This window comes from Neomonachus schauinslandi, chromosome 1 (assembly GCF_002201575.2).
Source record: "Neomonachus schauinslandi chromosome 1, ASM220157v2, whole genome shotgun sequence".
NCBI classification, from domain to species: Eukaryota; Metazoa; Chordata; class Mammalia; order Carnivora; family Phocidae; genus Neomonachus; species Neomonachus schauinslandi.
This window is the reverse complement of record NC_058403.1, coordinates 190,686,789-190,705,833: the sequence shown is the minus strand read 5'-3', so window position 1 is coordinate 190,705,833 and position 19,045 is coordinate 190,686,789. Positions and strand designations below refer to the sequence as shown.

The window sequence follows — 19,045 nt, the reverse complement described above, 5'->3', positions numbered from 1 at the left end:
GTAGAGATCTACTGAAACTACCAGACCAAGTTTCTTAAACTGCTTGTATTAGGGCAAGATTTCACAGATTTTCACAATAAACAACTTTCTCAAGTTGATACAAAGTTTATGTGCAGAGAAGATGAGGGGTCAGAAGTTCACCCTCAGTTTCTCTCTGAAGCAAGGGATTAGTAGAGGTAATTTATAAGCCCTTAATTCATGTCATCTCCCTGAAACTACAGGTCAAATTTTCTCTAGAAAAGTTCCTTTCAACTTTAGATTTTGCCAAGGTACCAGATGACACCAATGTTTACCCAAAGGTGTTTAAGTTAAAACACAAAGATGTCTCAAGTTCAACCCACCAGGTTTAAGGGTCAGTTGTATTTGATAGTCAACCCTAAAGCTTGTTAAATATGGGTTTCTAATATTCCTTCCAAATTCGCAGGGATGTAATGTATAAAATTGAAGGAGATCATAGCCTCTGTCACAAGCTACACACACAGCTGAAAAGATGACCCTCTACCATCTGCCTCCATAACTCAATTTTTACATGCTGAGTATAGATGCTAATGGGACCCAGAATTCTCCACTGACAAAACAGAAGGCAGTGGTTTGTAAATTAATACACATACAAAAAACAATAGAAAAACTCCAGGCTCAATTCCCTGACAAGTATATTGATCATCATTTGTCCTAAAAATATGTTCTATAAATCAACATATTGGCATCCATAAAAGAAAAACTCCAGACTCAATTTACTGATAATATATGGATGTGAAATCTGCCCTAAAAGTCATATTTCATGCCCTCCCATATAGATAGCCTAAATGAGTATATTTATTTTTTTTGTTTTCTAATAAAACATATGATACTTGACACAGTCAAAAGTAAACAGATTTTTTACTTCTAAAAGTCATCAAAAGCTATTAATTGTCTTTGAATAGAGACCTTTACATGAAATATGCCCACTGCTCTGGAAGAGATGTCATTCATGGTTTCTCCAAAGATTCCTGGAATTCACTCTTACTCTTTTTTTTAAAAGAAAGGATAGTTTAGAAATAGATTTTATATATATCCTCTTTCCCATTAGTAACTGCCAGAGACTGGGGTGGTAGGCATGGAGGTGGGTGGAAGAAAGACTGACTCTGCAAAAAAGTAAAACAAAATAAAATATTTTGCCTTTTTTCTTTTCTTAAGAAAGAAAGGAAGAAAGAAAAGAAAGAAAGAACCCTAACCAAGTTTCAAGTTCAGTTCCAGTATAAAGTAAGGAAGAAATCTGTTATGAAACACTCCCCCACAAGTGTAGAATGATAAGTTTCTTTTCAAAACAAGTTCAAATTACATAAATTCAAAACGAATTGATGAGGCAAGATTAGCAAGGATTATTCAGTCTCATTGGCGTTTGGTTCCTTTGACGATATTTTTCAAACCAATTTGCTGCAAATGCATTATGAGTGCCTCAACTCATATAACCTCATTTGGGGACACAGAGTTTTAAAAGCAAATGCTCCACATTATTTCCACAAAAATTCACTGAATGAAGACATTGTCATTGACAAAAAAAAAAAAAAATCCCAAGTCAGAATTGTACATGCCAAATATTCAATGGCTGGTGTTAGTTTCTTTATCCCCAGGATTTAGGAATTTTTTGGCAGACAGTTCAAAATCATGTGCTATAAAAAAGACAGAAAAATCATTATCCAATCCTATCAGCAAGCTACAGAATTCTCTTGTAGGCTAATGGTGATCAGCAAACTCTCAAGTGTTAAACTCTGGAATACCAGATTGCAAACATCATTGTGATAAATTTTTTTTTCTTCATGAAACAATTTAAATCAAGAATTATTTACTCTTAGATAAACAGTATTTACTTCCTTCTGGTAAACACTGAAAGTAAAAAAACCTTTATTTACATTTCTAGATACTGACAAAGCAATTGGGTTTCATTTAGATCTATTTCTTAATCATACATCATGGCTTAGCCATCATCATTTATTTCATTGTTCTTTAAATGCCCTAAATCTATACAGGAGGATCTTTGGTTCTTTTAAATAACATATCTCTATGCCTCCACAGCTAACTAAGATACCTTATGAGTATTTAATAAGTTATTATTACTTCCAAACTTGGTTAGGAGAAAATACTGGAGTCCTGGGAAAGTATCATTCTTTGAAAAGTACATTTTACTGATAGCATAATTTTAATTATTTAACGACTTCATTGCATATAAGGCAACTTCTCTTTGCCAAGTCTTAGTTTTTTTAAGGTGTCTTTTCATCGTAATGTGAATGAAAAGGGGAAAAAAAATTATTCTAGCTTTAGAAATTTCCTTTTAAAGCACACACAAAACCTCCCCTAGGGTTGAAAGCATTGGCCATGCTCTGGAAATGAACCCAGCTCCTTTCAGCCAAGGGATACTTGAGCCCTTTAGTCTTTTGCCCAGAATAGACATCCTAATTAAAGGGCCAATAAATTAAATGTACCCAAGAAGGCAAAAAGATCCAGAAGGAAAGCACCCACCAGGGTGCCTAGAGAGAAACACAAGGTTCATTTCAAGTGTAGGCACCGTCAAGTTAGAACAAACTCCGGAGGCACAGCTGTTTTTGACAAATGTGAACAGCTCCTACCTTCATTTCAATGACAGTCTGGAGAGCCTTCGTCTTTGCTGGCTCCGGCTGAAGTTGGCTCCTTCGGTGCAATTCCTGGGGAGGAACACGATAGAAATAAGCCTGACGGTTCATCCTTCCGTTACACCATGACCTTTACACAGGTACCACACAGCCCACTGGGTGCAGGCTCGCTGTGCTCCGACATAAACAAGCTACAGGTGACTCTTCCCCCACCCTCGTTAGCGTCCCTCCTGCCTGGAGCCTGCGTTCCGGTGAAAAGCTCCTGGCACATGCGCTATTTCTGAAACTACCATCAATAATTAATGTCAACTGTGACAAAGCCAGCAAGTAATCATAGTCCAAATACTGTTCAACACTGAGGTTGTTGCCCAGCCATCAAATCATAATTTACTAAATTACATTACTCTGTGCTCCCAATACAAACACAGCATGGAAACGGAGGAAAGAAAATGACTAACGTGGTTGCAAATCCACTGCACGCTTGGCATTTTGCTACTGAGGTAGGTTTGAAATGAGCAATTTAAGACCTTTTCAGTACCACTGTGTCACTTTTTGGAGTGAATTGATGTGATGAAACCCTGTTAATATCTTGCTTCCTAATTTACAGTTTCGGTCCTTATTCAAAATCACATCTGTGTGTGATATGTTTATGCACTCGTGATGCCAAGAAATTAAAATTGGCATTAATATCAACAGTGTTAGGAAGGAGACAAAAATGGTTAAAGCCAGATGCAGACCCAAGAACTTCTGGAATGTGACAAATATAACTTTAGGTAAAACATAAAAAACATAATTACAATTTTAAGCTGGAAGGCTCACTTTTTGCATGCCTCTTCTCCAAAGAACAGTTCTGTCAAGACTTTGAAAGTTTCCTTGGCAGAAGAAGAGATAAAGATAAGATTTTTTTTTGTTTATGCTTTGATTTTCTTAATAATAATTAGCAACAGTTTTATGAAAGTAGCCAATTAGGGGAATAAACAAAAGTGCTCACATACGTCCATGCTGCTGATACAAGTCACCTATGGAATAATTCTATAAGACTTATTTGCCTGCAGAAAAATCATTTAAATTCAACATGAAGTTGTTCTAGCCCTTTACATTCCACTGGGCCACAAACATTAAAAACAAAAAACAAACAAACAAACAAAAAAACCACCTAGGGCTTTAGGGAAGAGAACCAACATGACTTCTAGCTCTTTTCAAGTAAAGGTATTAAAATTAACTCTCATTCCACCACTACCATCTACTACCATCACCATTTCATAAAGACAGAACATATTAATGCAAATATTGCCAGAAAAACAGTCTCACAGTAAAAGATAATTCTTCTCAGGATAATAAAACAAACAATCTTTTGCCCATATTCTATTAACATTGTTCTTATTTGCCAGCGGCTCAAGAAGACTTGGTCATGGACCACTGTCTAGGGACCAGCACTGGAGAATCACCACCTCCGGAATATAGCATATTTTCTTCCCAAAGTCATCACTGGCACAAACCAGCAAACCTGTGCAAAACTACTTCTCAATCTCCAATTTGAGAATTTGAATTAGTGCTTCCTAATTATTCAAAATTGTCTCACATCACTTAAAATATTTTTTCCCTAACATATCCTTGGAAGAGATGGAGTCAAGTATTTCTGAACCCATTTTATGAACTTCTGTCCTTTTGGAGATTTTCTGTCCTTTTGGAGGTCCTGAACTAAAATAATCCAGCAACACTGGTCATTTTTAGGCTCCATGGAAATGGCAGAGATTTTCTGAAGGAATGACCTTAAAAGCAGTTTCCCTTTATTGAGCATCTACAATGTCCCTGACACAACATGTCTCTTTCAAGCCTCAACACTACCCTATGAAGAATCTAACCTGTGTGGTGAGTCCAGTGGGCTACTGGTAAACATTTAACAACCAGCACCCACCATGGCCAACTTCAAGCTACCTAAGTGGTATCACTGAATGCAGAGTTGGGAAGAAAGGCCCAATAGCACCCCATTGCATAGTATTTCTATTATATGGACAAAATAAATGTAATAACCTCAAAAACATCAATAGTAAAATGTAACCAAAAAAATTAGTAAATCATGAGTTTTAATACAATGTCTTTAATCATGAGTTTGTATATTTAATTTGTAACATTAGCTGTTAGAACAAGTTTCCAATTTTTACTTTCATCGACCAGTACAATCCAGTTCCAGCACACCACCAGGTCAATCACATAAGGACTTCAACCTCCAAAGAAAGCTACTTAGCCTTCAACATACTTCCAAGATTGTTGGAGTTCACTGGACCAATAAAATTTCATAGATAAAAAAATGGAAAGTAAGTAACTTGTCAGAGTTGCTCCACGGGAGGTGGTAGAAGAAATACATTTCACATGTCACCAATTCTGATACCACGTGGCATCAAAAGCATCTTAATGAAAAAAGCTGAGAATCGAATTCATGGTAATTTCATACCATAGTCAAACCCAGTTCCAGAATAATAATTTGAGGAGAGAGGTTAAGCTTCCATAAAACAAGCAAAAATAATTAAGAAGCAACTAAGTAACACAAATAGAAAATAAAAACCATAGGGTAAAGATATGCGCTATTATAATTTCTGCCAAGCACAAAAACATTTTTAAGGGCAAATATGCAATAACAAAGCTAAACTTGTAGCAATAGTTTTGCAAAAATGGAAAGAGAGTTTTCTTGGCTATAATTATACAAGTTCCATTATAGTATAAACCAGCTCAAAATCCAGATTGGGCCCTTAGACTCTGTGTCACTCTTTAAAAAGTAAAATAAAATAAAATCTCCAATTATCTGAAAATTGGAATTTTCCTATCTTAACTACACTATATTTCAATCAATCCTGACTTCACAGTTACTTAGGATCACCTTAATTCCTAAGGTGTCAGGTAAGTGAAGATCGTAATCCACATATAGATATCATGGCCTGTCTGAAAGTTCCATCTCAGACACTTCATCCATTTCTGAGATATAGGATCCTTAAAATGCTCACTTTGATTGTGGCAGACAGGAGCAGTTGCCTGACCAAGATTTGTGCTCCTCTTCTTTAATGTAGAGTGTTGTTAGGAAGCACCACCACCACTGCCCTTGTATCAGGATGGTGCCATGTGACTTTTATCTGGCCAGTGGGATATGGGCAGAAATGAAGAACTCAACTTCCATAAAAACTTCGTACTCTGTCCTCAATTCTCCCTTTTTTCCTGTCTGCTGGCTTAAAGTAAAGAACTCCAAGATCTAAGAAGATGGCAGAATTCCAAGATAAAAGGAGCCCAGGTTCCTGAAATGCCATATAAAAAGGCCACTGAACACCCACAGGGGATGGCGGGGTGTGTGTGAAAAAGAAACCTCTGTTAAGTTCGCCTCTGCACCTTTAGACTTTCTCTGTAAAGATCCCAGTCTTCTCTGCCTTAACTACTGCAATGACTATAAGGAAAAATAACACCTAATCAGTCCTGTGTTGTTTGTAGCTTTTGATTCACAAAATTGATTTTAACGTGTGAGTGCCTGCCGAATTTCTCTAAATAGACAGTAAGATGTGTTGGTTGCTGGGTGTTCCAACGATGCCTAACTATCTGAAAGATGCACCCATTATGCACTAATCTTAAACAACGGAAGAATTTCCCTAGAAGCATCTGGTATAGATACGAGGGAGTACAAGATTTAACTTACTCTGGTTAATTTTTGAAGGACAGTATTAAATCAAGTACAGTGGATTTATGCTTTTCTGGGTCACTGATCTCTATAAGAATTAGATGGAAAGTGTGGATTCTCTCCAGAAATGAGTACAAAAGCACACACAAACAAAATGGTGTGCACCATTTCAGCTGGTTCAAAGGACCCGGGACAGCACCTGGGAGGTTCATCTTTGAACCAGACTGTATGCTAAAAAACATTTATTAAGAAGGAAGAGCATTGTATGGGGAGTCAGGAGCCCACAGTCCCAGCCTAAGACCTTGGGCACACCTCTTCCCCACTCTGAGCTACAGAATGAGGAGCTTTATGATTGGGTTTCTTTGAACATCCAGATTTTTAATAAGCAGCTGACTCTGAATTGCTGATCACTGGCTGGTATTTCTAGTTACACCAATTCTCATTTTTTAAAAACAGGCTAAAAATGAAAGAAGAAAATTGGCAGCATCAAAAACTTTAATATCTCACTGTGATACTCTCACCTGGGATTTATATTTTCTTATAATTTCAAGTATAGGTTGGCCTTAGCTAGTTTAAAACTGCCAGTTCCTCCAGGTGACCAATATGGAAATATACCAAGAACCCAGAATTTTAAGCATGAAATCTCAAGTGGTTCATTGGGATGACATTTCTGGGAAGTTAATGAGTATCTAAAGTCTAGTGAATTAATGTGGATGGACACTAGCTTCTTAGATGAGCCTGGCAGAATAATGTTTGCATACACCATTTACTCTCTTCAGTAGGAAACACACACATACACACACACACACACACACACAACCCTCAAAACTTTACTTTCTATCCAAAAGTAATTCACTATTTTTATCTGACTTTCCCCTTTACTGTTCTGGTAATCTACTATGGAACAAACCACCCCAAATTTAGTGGTATGAGACCACCACCATTTAATTATGTTCATGAATTCTAGATCAGGAATATAAAGGATAGACTGGGGAAGGCTTGTTTCTAAAGCATGATGTCAGGGACTAAAACAGTTGGGACTGGTGGATCCACTTCCAAGAAGGCTTCTTCACTCATGTATCTGGTGTGCTGGACTGAAGAAGACTTCAAGGCTGGGTTTCACTAGAATATCACCTATATATGGTGACACCTGTATACGGTCTCTCCATGTGGCTTGGGCTTCTTCACAGCATGGCAGCCTCAGGATGTCAATCTTGTATATTCAGGTGTAAAGACTCCAAGAGCAAGTACTCCAGCCAATAAGCCAAAGACTGCATAGCCCTTTATTACCTAACCTCAGAAGTCCCATAGCATAACCTCTGCCATGCTCTCTTGGTTGAAGCAGTTACAAGCCTGCTCAGATTCCTGGGAGGAGTGCCAAAGAATCTGAAGCCATATTTTTAAATTACCACTTTTAAGGAACAAAACCAGTTGAAGAAACTGACAGGAAAGTAACACTATAATCTCAAACATCAACTCACATCAGTCTTAAGATATGGCAGATTCATATATTCAAATAATAATTTGAGGCAGGGCATATAGGAAATACAGCAGTGAGCCAAGCAGACAAATACCCCAGCCCTTATGGGTTTTTCATTTCAAATTCCGATGAGAAAGACGCACAATAATTTAAAAAGGAGACCAAACCAGTTTTCTGTTAAGTGTTTTAAAGGAAAATAAGTCAGAAAAGTGGAACAGGACACATTGTGTGAGGGTATCAATTGCAACTTTAAAAAGAGTGATCAGAGAAAGCTTCATGCTAAGGTAACATTGAGCAAAAATCTACAGGAAATGGAGGAACCAGTTGTACAGACATTGCAAGCAGAGGGAATAGCAAATGTTTAAGTACCAGGCTAGCAGTGAATAAGAGATGGGGAAAATAGCCGGTCAGAGAAGTGCTAGGGTGCAGGATGACACATGGGGTCCAAATTTGGTTTTACTCTGAGGCAAATGGGGAGCCACTGGAAGGTTCTGAGCAAAGACAAACCATGATATAATGCACATCCTTAAAAGTCTGTTCTGGCTGCTGGGCTGCAATATGGTTTGGGGTTGAGGAAGGAGGTAAGGGCAGAACTATAGAGACTAGTAATAAGCAACTGGAATAACCCCAGCAAGGGATGATAGAGCCTGGGACCACGGTGACAGAGTGGAGGCAATGAGAAGGAACTGAGTTTGGATATGTTCTGAAGGTGAGGCTGACTTGACTTCCTGACAGATTGCCTGGAGACAACAGAAAGAGAGAAGTAAAAGATGGCTTCGTGGTTTTTAGCATGAACAGGAAGAATGCAGGTGGAAAACCAAGATAGGGAAGATTGGGAAGGAGAAGTGAGAGTTATGGGAACCAAGAGTTTGGTTTTGCATGTGTTAAGTTTGTGATGCTATAAGACATTCAGGTGGAGATGCTGAGTGGGCAGGTGGATAGACGAGTTGGATTTGAGGGGAGAAGTAAGAGCTACAAATAAAAATTTGGGATCAGCCAATAGATAGTACCTAAAGCTGTGAGCCCAGATGAGATCAACTGGGAACTACACATAGAAGGAGAGGAGAGGAAAGAGGACTGAGCCCAGGGGTGACCCAACATTAAGGGGTCTGAGAAGTGAGGAAGAAGCAGTGAAGGAAACTGAGAAGGAATAACCAGTGAAGTAAGAAGAGAACCAGGAGTACAGCATCACAGAAATCAAGAGAAGAAATGAGTCCAAGATGCAGGAGTGACCACCTTATCAACTGCTGCTGAGAAGTTAATAGGATGAGACCAGAGGATGGACCACAGGATTTAGGAGCATGGCAGGCCATTAGTAACATTGACTGGAGCAGTTTTGGTGGAGATTGTGAGTGAAGTTTGACTGGAATGTGCTGTGGGAGAAAGGAAGGAGGAAAGAGCCTCAGGCTACTATATTTCCACAGGGTACTATTTAACTGATGATTTATTTCATCAAAACTGTGATTTAAATTTGTATACTCATGTTTATAGAAGCATTATCACAATAGCCAAAATGTGGAAGCAACTGAAATGTCCATCAACAGATGGATGGATAAACAAAATGTGATATGTAATTACAGTGGAATATTACTCAGCCTTCAAAAGGGACAAAATTCTAACATGTGCTACAATATGGATGAACCTTGAGGACATTATGTTTAATGAAATACAGCAGTCACAAAAAGACAAATACTGAATGATCTCATTTATATGAGGTATCTAGAGTAGCCAAACTCATAGAAACAGAAAATAGAATCCTGATTGCCAGGGACTAAGGGTAGGAAATGCAGAGCTGTTGTTTAATGGGTGCAGGGTTTCGGTTTTGCAAGGTAAGGAATTTCTAGAGGGGCGCCTGGGTAGCTCAGTCAGTTAAAATGCGGCCTTCAGCTCAGGTCATGATCCCAGGGTCCTGGGATCAAGCCCTCTTTGGGCTCCCTGCTCCGTGGGGAGCCTGCTTCTCTCTCTCCCTTTACAGCTCCGCCTGCTTATGCTTGTGCCCTCTCTCTGTCAAGTAAATAAGTAAAATCTTTAAAAAAAAAAAAGAGTTTCTAGAGATTGCTTGCATAATGATGTGAACATACTTAACACTACTGAATTATACGCTTAAAAGTGGTTAAGATGGTAAAGTTTATGTTGTGTGTATTTTACCACAACTTTAAAAATTTGCAAGCCATAAACATAATAGAACTTGTTGGAGTCCCACAACCCTCGCCATCTCCATTCTTCTAAGAAAGAAACCATTACCTTAAGGTTGGTATCTTTCTCATGCATGTTTTTGTGCTTTTATTATATATGTACGTCCTTGTAAATAGTATAAATTTAACTGCAGAGCACATTCTTTTTTAATCTACATAAACGCCAGCTGTCTGTCCTACACAAAGCTTTTGCATTTTGGTTTTTACCGCAACAATACTTACGTTTTTAGAATTTATCTGTGTAAATAAGTGTTTCCCACTCTTTTTATTCACTACAAACAATGTTGTAATAAACACAGTACATTAAAAAAAAATCTGTTTTAGGTATCTTTACATTCTTAACTGCATAACAGCTCTCTTCTTCTTGAAGCATTCAGTTTCTTCTGCTTGGAATAATCCTCTACCCTTTTTGTTCTCTTTTTGTCTACAGGGATCAGCAAACTATAGCCCATAGGCCAAATCCAGCCCACCATCCGTTTTGGTAAATAAAGTTTTATTGAAACACTGTTATATCCATTATTTTACATATTGTCTATTGTTGTTTTCATGCTACAGTGACAGAGTTTAGTAGTTGTAACAGAGACCATATGGCCTTGCAAAGCTGGAAATATTTACTATCTGGCCTTTTACAGAAAAAGTTTGTCAATCCTGGTCCAGAATAGAATATCTTCAATATTCATCCTAGGCATCTCAGAAAAATACCAATTCCTCATATGGTCGTTTCAAATATGTCCACAAATTCTATGACATTCCATTTATAGGATGAAGCCTAAATATCTTCCCCTTGACTCTCAACTGAGCTTAGTAATTCAGTCTAACAAATAGAATATGGTAGAAATGACATCTGCAACTTCAGAGGCTTGGTCATAATGACACTATGGCTTCCTTTTTGCTCACATTCTTGGATCACCTGTTCTGGAAGAAGCCAGCTGACACATCATGTAGATACCTCAAGTTACCCTATGGAGAGGCCCATGTGGCATGAAACTGAGGCCTCCTGCCAAAAGCCATGTGAATCAGCCATAGCAGAAGTGAGTCGTCCAGCCCCTGTGAAATCTCCAGATGCCTGCAGCCCTGACCAACAGCTTGATGGCAACCTCATGAGGAACTCTGGGCCAGAACCATCCAGCTAAGTGACTCCCACATTCCTGACCCACAGAATCTGTGAGATAATAAGTGTTCACTGTTTTAAGCCAGTAAATGTTTGGGGTATTTGTTACAAAGCCACAGATTACAAATAGGTCACAGAAAGGCCATTAGTTGACCCTCCACACTAGTCTACATCCTGCACCCCCACTGACACTCTCATAACATTGTGTACCTTTCCTTCATATCACTGGAAATGGCTGCAATTTTACACTAACTTATGAAATCAATGGATTCATGTCTGTGGTTCACCATTGGGTGGTATACTCCATGAGCACAGGGACTCTATATGTCCATTATATTCCCAGTAACTAACATAGTGCCTGTCAAGAATAGGTGCTCAATAAATATTGACTGATTAAATGAAACAGTCCAAATGACATTGTACTTATAAACCTGTAAGTTCTATAATACCTTTAGACCAAAAATGATTTTGATGTGAAGGATGGCAATAGCTAATAGTTATTTATACATGTGCTAAGCACTTTGTAAATATTAACTTATTTAATCATCACAATAACCTTTTTAGATAGATACTATTATTATCATCATTTTTCACTCAAAGACATGGAAGCATGGAGAAGTTAGTCACTTGCACAATCTACTGAATTGCACTGCTGGGACTTGTCCTAGGCAGTCTGGTCCCAGGGCCTCTGCTCCTAACCACTGTGCTATACTGCCCATGTTTCACCATGCAGCTTTGATTTGATATTTGAAGCTGACACCTAGCTCTCCAATGGCTTCTTTCATTGTAGTCACCTCCCTATTTCTCCTTTGATTCTGTCTTCCATTTCTCACTCCTTTCTTGAGGACTTGAAAATTTAAAGAGACTTACCTCAATAGCAGTTGTCTGGTACTGATATCCATATTAGATATTAAAACTTAAATGGCAAACATTGTTAGGCATACAGAAATAGAGGGGGAAAATGATGACTTTCAAATATTAACATCCTTCTCAATCTTTGACAGATCAAGCATTTTAAAAATGACCTAAAAGATTTAAATGATATAATTAGTAAGACTAAATTAATAGACAATTACAGTGAACTTTAGATTCTACAGATCCTCATTTCAAGACTCCATGGAATATTTAAACAGATTGATCACATATCAGACCACCAAGAAAAACTTTAATCAGATTCCAAAACGCAGAAGTGATATAGGCCACATTCTTTGTCTATACACAATAAAACAAATTAATAACAAAAGTTAAAAATGAAACCTTAATATTTGGAAGGTAAAGCTCAGAAAGTCTTAAAATTCATCCTATACAGTTAAACAGATCCTGTCCTCACATACCTACCAGGTGTGTGACCTCGGGCAATTCCTGAATGTTCTCTGATCCTCAGGATGGTGAAGTTGAAATGAGATAAGCATATGAAGTACTTAGCTGGGCTGGCACACAATACACTCTCAATAACTGAAACTTATCCTTATTATTGTTGTTGTTCCTGCATGATTATTAGTATTCCTGAAAGTATATCAGAGAATTCAGCCTGGCAGAATGCATTCCCTGCCCACTTGTTCTACAGTCTGATACTGGTTACCATTAGCCTAGGTAGGTGTGCCTGAATAAAATTCAAGAAATATTTGCTGATGGCCCACTATGTGCCAGGGAAAACACACACAGAATCCCTGCTTTCGTGAAGCTTACATTCTAGTGCAGGTATTCTCAATGGAGGTGGTACCATGCCTCCAGGGACAGTGAGTTGCCCAGTGTTGTTGGAGTGTAGGAAGTGATGAATACAGTGTTAGGAGATGAGACCCAACGGGTAAGGGCTAGGGAAGAGACAGACTGTATAAGGCCATGTAGGCCCTCATTAAAACCCTGGTCTTATACAGAAGCCTTCAAATTCTTGAGAGAGAGGAAAACAGTTTCCATGGAAATACATAAATATAATAAAAACTTAGCATTAAATTATTTTCTTTAGTCTTCACCAAAAAAATAGACATTTGGGAACCTAAGACCATACCGCATGAATCTGTACACACACACATTTCCCTTAGTTTGGTTGTTTTTTTTTCCCCTTAGTTTGTTTTCATACATAACCTACTCCTTTTCCTAAATTTGCATTAAAGATTGTTTGGCAGATTTACCCTGGTCTTTTGGATGATATGATCCTGGGAACCATAGAAATTAATAGAATAAGAGGTCAGGTTCCAAATATTTGGCCAGTGGCATAAGCAATGTCCTAGGAGTAACAACAAAGTTTAGTTATTTAATTCATTAATTACTGAGTGCCTAAGAGATGCTAGACAATGCAGAGATAATGAAGATAAATGAAATATCATGCCAGGTCTCAAGGAACTTGATTTTCTGGTGGAAGAGGGAGTACATAACTAGAATACAAGACTGCAATTAATAACAGCAGCCACCACTTACAGAATGTTTACCATATGCCAAGCCCCATGCTTCCCGACTAGCCCCTGACTGGATCTGTACAGCATCCTTATAGGTAGCAGTTACCACCCCCATGGGAAAGCTGCAAGCAGTCAGACTCAGAGGGGTAAGTAACATGCCGGAGATCACAGTGTAGTAAGACTTGAGAGTGTAACCATGGTGTCTGACACCTAAACTCACACCCTTCATTACTATCATAACACTTGCTTTATATTGCTATTTGTGGTCCCCCTTCATGCTCTACAAACATGTAAGACTGACTTCTTGTTTGTTTCTCAGTTCCCTGTTAGGACCCCACCAGTTCTGAATAATATGTTATGGGGGAGCATGAGAGGCAATCATCCACTCCCTGAGGAGGGAAGGATGACTGTGGAAAGCTTCACGGAAGAGTACATGTGGATGGTCCAAAGTCTTTCTTTGTAAGCAGTCATTATTTTGTCCATTATGTATATGGCACAGTGTTGGGTGCTGTCAGCAGCATCCTGGTCATTCACCCCAGCCTACATACATGATCTTGTCTGCTCTTGGAAGCTAAGCAAGTTTGGGTCTGGTTAGTACTTAGATAGAAGAGCACCTGAAAAAAATGGATGCTATAGGCTTTTAGTGTGGAGCCAAGAACCACAGATTATTCCCAGGCCTTGAAATCTTGTGGAGTTTGCCCGGTTGAATTTTGAAACTGCACTGGACTACTGATTCCATTTTACCTTCCATTTCTCCTGTCTGAAATGGAATGACTGTAACTTTTATACCTGCCTGTCCCATCTTTGTCTGTTGGGAGCAGATAAATTGTTTCTTTAGTGTCACAGATCCATTGATGACAACCCTCAGGGGTTGTACTTAATAAATTACACCCAGAGCCTCATCCATACATAATTTAGATGATTTAAATGATGGGATTTTTAAACTGATGAGATTTAGATGAGATTTGGGGCTTTGAGTTGATGCTGTCATGGGATAAAAATTTTGGAGACTGTGGAATGGGGAGAATGTATTTTTTATTTGGGAGAGATGTGCATCTATGGGGGCCAGGTGGTAGACTGTAGCCAGCAGAATAATGCCGCCTACCAAAGATATCCACTCCTATTTCCTGTGAATATGTTACATTGCATGGCAAAGGAAACTTTGCAGATGTAATTAGGGTTATAGATGTTAAAATAGGGAAATTATCCTGGATAATTTGGGTGGGTACAATCTAATCACTTGAGCCCTTTCAAAGCTCAGAAATTCCTGTGACTGGAGGCAGAAGAGAGATGCAGCAGATGGGGAAGTCAGAGATCCTAAGTATGAGAAAGAGTCAATGTGCCATTGTTGGTTCTGAGATATAGGGCCATGTACAAGCACCAAAGGAGGTCTCTAGGGAATAAGGATGGTCCTCCAATGATAGTCAACACAGAAATGGGGACTTCAATCCTTCAAACACAAAGCACTAAATTTGGCCAACAACCTGAATCAGCTTGGAAGCAGATTGATCTCAAGAGCCTCTAGAAAGGAGCAGAATCCCAACAACAGCTTGGTTTTGGCCTCATGAGCCTCAAAACAAAGGATCCAATTAAGCAATGCTGTACCAGGACTGCTGATCTGTGAACTCATAAATTTGTGTTGTTTTAAGCTGTTAAATGTGCAGTCATTTGTTATGGCAGCAATAGAAAACTAATATAAGGTGGTTAATCTTTCACTAACCTTTGGACTCCCCTGTTAGACAGCTCTTCCTACACCAAGGTGACACACACGCCCCTGGAGATACTCTATACAGACCTTCATTCTATTCATTCAAGGACATAAGAACAAATCACTTTCCTCTCACATGATGACAGCTTCATGGTTCAAAGTCTTTCTTACTAGAGAGTCCTATTCTATCCACCGTTTCTTATAAGGCATGGCATCAGGTGCTTTGAGCAGTACCCTGGCCACTTACCTTAGTCTACTTCTATGTCTTAGGTCATATTCCTGAGAGGCAGAGCCTGAGACAAGGACTTTTATGCAAGTAATTTATTAATGGAGGGCTCACAGGAGAACCCATATGAGAAGGAAATAAATCATATAGAGAAGAGAAGGAAGTTAAGCAAGGATGTTGTTGTATAGAAAATTTAGCCTGAGCCTAAGCCTGAGCCTGCAGGGAGCTCTAAGGACTAAATTGTGCTGCAGAATCTGTCCCATTGGAGGCAAGGGGGCCAGCCCCCGTATCCCTGCTCTAGTCAGTCACTACCTGTGGGCTGCCTGGCACTTCTGGGCAAGAGGAATTTTGGCAATCCTAGTCAACCAAAGGCACACCTCCAAATAAAGATCACAAATGTGGATTGTTGGCAGCGGCATCCACAGCCACTGGAAGACACCTGCCCAGTTGCCCACAGGGGCCACCCAACCATCATTCCACGTTCCTGGATCTTTACACATTTTTCCTCATGTCCCTTTCTCTCTCGAGTACTTGGAGAAGGTGTGGGAGAGGGAGGGCCTGGCTGCTTCACACCTCTAGCCAGAGGGCCCATTTTAGAGATGCCAGCAGGGGATGGCATATGAATCAACAGTGTGTTCCCTGCACACCTCCACAGTCCAGATGGCTACACATCCCAGAAGCGGAGGGTGGCTCCTACGCAGACAACTTCCCTGGCTGAAGATATGCACCACACTTTAGACCATGAAGGAACACACTGCGGTAGTCATGGTGACATTTTCACCAAAAAAAAGGCCACGGTCTTTCTTTTGCTGCAAATTTTCATTTCAAACACCCATCTGTAGTAAAATCTTTTAGTGTAAAATACCGAGGGCTCATAGAATTGGAAAGCCACAAGGGAACTAGTTGGTGCAGCTTCTCACTCACAGCGTGAATTCCTTCTTTTCCCTAATGTAGGTCACTGAGCTGAAGCTTAAACAATCTCAGATTTGGGCAATCACACCTCCTAGAAGAAATTCTGATAGTTGGGAAGTTCTCTCCTTCCAGATGTAATGTCAAAATCTGCTCCCTCTAACTCTTCCATTTGGTCTGGTTCTTCATTACACAGAATTTGATAATAACACTCGTGCTGACCATTCACTGAAGCTTTGCCATGTCCCAAGCATTGCACTAAGTAGTTGACATGAAATATCTCATCTAATCTCCCACACTTGGGAGGCAAGTACTAATCTTATCCCCACTTATCAGAAAGACCTACGTTTCAGAGTGGATAATGGAGCAGCCCAAGACCAAACCACTGAGAAGCAAAGCTGAGATTTGGATCCTTAGCTATCATTCTCCAAAAGCTCAGCCAAGCTCTTGATGTGCAGCCTCCACTGAACAAATTCACCTCTTTGTCATAAGATGGCACTTCAAGTATCAGAAGCCTCTCTCTCTTACAGACTTTTCTTTCTACCTGAAATATGTCCAGGTCCTTCAGTCACTCCTGATAGAGCATAAGAGCCAAAATAAGAACCATCCTGGTGGCCCTTCTCTGAAAAGTTTGCAGGTTCTAATCTCTTTTCTAAAATGTGGTGCCAGGAACTGGCCATTCCACAGGCAGCCTCTACGATAGCAATAGTAGAGTCCATCCTTACACATCTTATTAAGCAGCCAAAAACTGGGTCAGCCATTTCGGCAGCTGTGAGCTGACACTTTTCTGCGTCAAATGAAGATGCTTCTGAATCCGAAATGGTGTGACCATAAAAGTGTGGGACAAGGAAGGCGTCTCACATGATGAGCCTGGGGCCAATCTCCCAGAGAAGTGCCCGATATATAGGTGGTTTTTGCAAACATCTGGCTTTTGGATACCACAGATGGAGGCTTTTAAACCATCATCCATACGTTGAACTGTAGTTTTAAGGTTTCAGATGGTGAACAAAACCTGTTGGTGCTCCTTGCAAGCCAGCCCTAAACCTGCTCAAAATCCTTACCATCTAATCCTTGCAGCAGATTCTGTGCAACTCTGAAAATGTATTGCATTTGCCCTTATTATTTTACTAAAATTAGTGGGAAACTGAAGCAAAAGGACTGACATAAGTGACAATAAATACAAGCCAAAGGACTAAGACAGGTGGCACCAGTGGATATTGCAGCTCAAAATGGCTCACCTTTACCATGAATCAGACACTTTAGCCAGGAAATTCCCTTTTGAATATGAGGCTGAGTAATAAAACTATTAATGCTGCCAGAAAGAGACCCCTAAAGATTGTGTCTAAAAATGAAAAATAAGATTTTAAAATTATTTTCACATCTATGGGAACAGTGGTCCCTTTCTCCTGTAAACATGTAAGTGTAACCTGATTTGCAAATCACTTCTGGCTTTACCACCACCCAACTGTGAAACCTTGGACAAGACATTAGACCTCTCTGTGCCTCATGGTCTCATCTGTAAATGGGGACAATAGCTGCACCCACCCCATTTGTTATAAGGACGTGAAATGGTTAACAGGTATAAAGCCAGTATGCAATGGTTCCTAGAGAGTACCTGGAGCATAGTTCAATAAATGTTGGCTATTTAACATTTATTTAATAGTGTGACTCAAGCGAAGAGCTAGTATCCTCCTATCTGGAATTCAGAGGGAGTTAAGACACGCCAGTGCAGGAAGAGCAGGGAGATGGAAAAGAGTCATGCACTCTGGGAGGGGTCAGGAATGGTTACAAAAAGAGGATGCTCTCAGGATAGCAGATGGTCCCTTTGTAAAAGTGTAATAGGTAGGTGAGAGGCAGTCTAGGCAGAAGGGCAATGATGGGTCTCATGTGGAGTTCAGACATAGGCAGAACTGGTCAATGGGAGGCCTTGGCAGAGACCTGGTTGGGCAGCAAGGGGAAGCCTGGGACAAGCTCTAGTCCTCAGGAGGTCCAGGAAAAAAAAAAAAAAACAGGCCCCACTCTAGGAGCAAAGAAGGATGGGATGCCAAGCCAGGGGCTACACTGTAAACTGTCTATGGGCAGGCTCTGAGTCACTATCTAGCTCCCCAGCATCCAGGACACCCTTCAGCACATGGCTGAAACAAGAGAACCTAACATCCTCTGCAAAGTGCTTTCTCTGTATCTGAGCCAGGTTATCCTCTTCATGGCCTCTCTCACACAACTCCCACCCACAGCTCCCCAAGATCCTACGAATATCCTCATTTTACAAATAAGGGGACTAAGGCCCAGTGAGGTGAAATGAATAGCCTCAGTGCTCAGACGAGGAAGGAATGATGGATAGACGGATGAAATAAGTTGGCAACATGGTCTCCAACCTAAGGGAAAAAGCATTTCCTAGAAAAAAGCTTCACATCACCTCCCAATTTCATCCCCCATCATAGGTCATGCTCATCCATCCACACTCCCCCCAACACAGTCCCCAGATTGTCCTTACTATTACATTCCCTTATTCATTGCAGTCTCTCAAAAGCCCAGTTCAAATCCCATCTACTGCAAAAGGCTACACACACACACCCCTATTAATTCTTCCGTCTCGCCCTGCACTTTGCTTTTATTTCCATTAGAACACTGACCACAATACCCAACATTTCAGAGTAGTCTCTAAACCTGTACATGTTCTATGTCTTTCAATTTTCACAAGTGTTTCCATCTCCTAGGTCAGAAAACTGAGAAACCAAGTGGCCTAAGAG

The 19,045-nt window shown here is 39.9% G+C and overlaps 1 protein-coding gene across 1 annotated transcript in view; it reads right to left on the bottom strand.

Moving 5' to 3' along the window:
• ERC2 (ELKS/RAB6-interacting/CAST family member 2) overlaps positions 1-19,045 on the bottom strand; it is a 917,787-nt gene that overhangs the window by 626,494 nt on the left and 272,248 nt on the right. Inside the window, exon 5 of the mRNA XM_044912797.1 lies at positions 2,607-2,681. Within this exon, the coding sequence (XP_044768732.1) occupies positions 2,607-2,681 (75 nt within the window). The remainder of the gene's footprint in view (positions 1-2,606; positions 2,682-19,045) is intronic.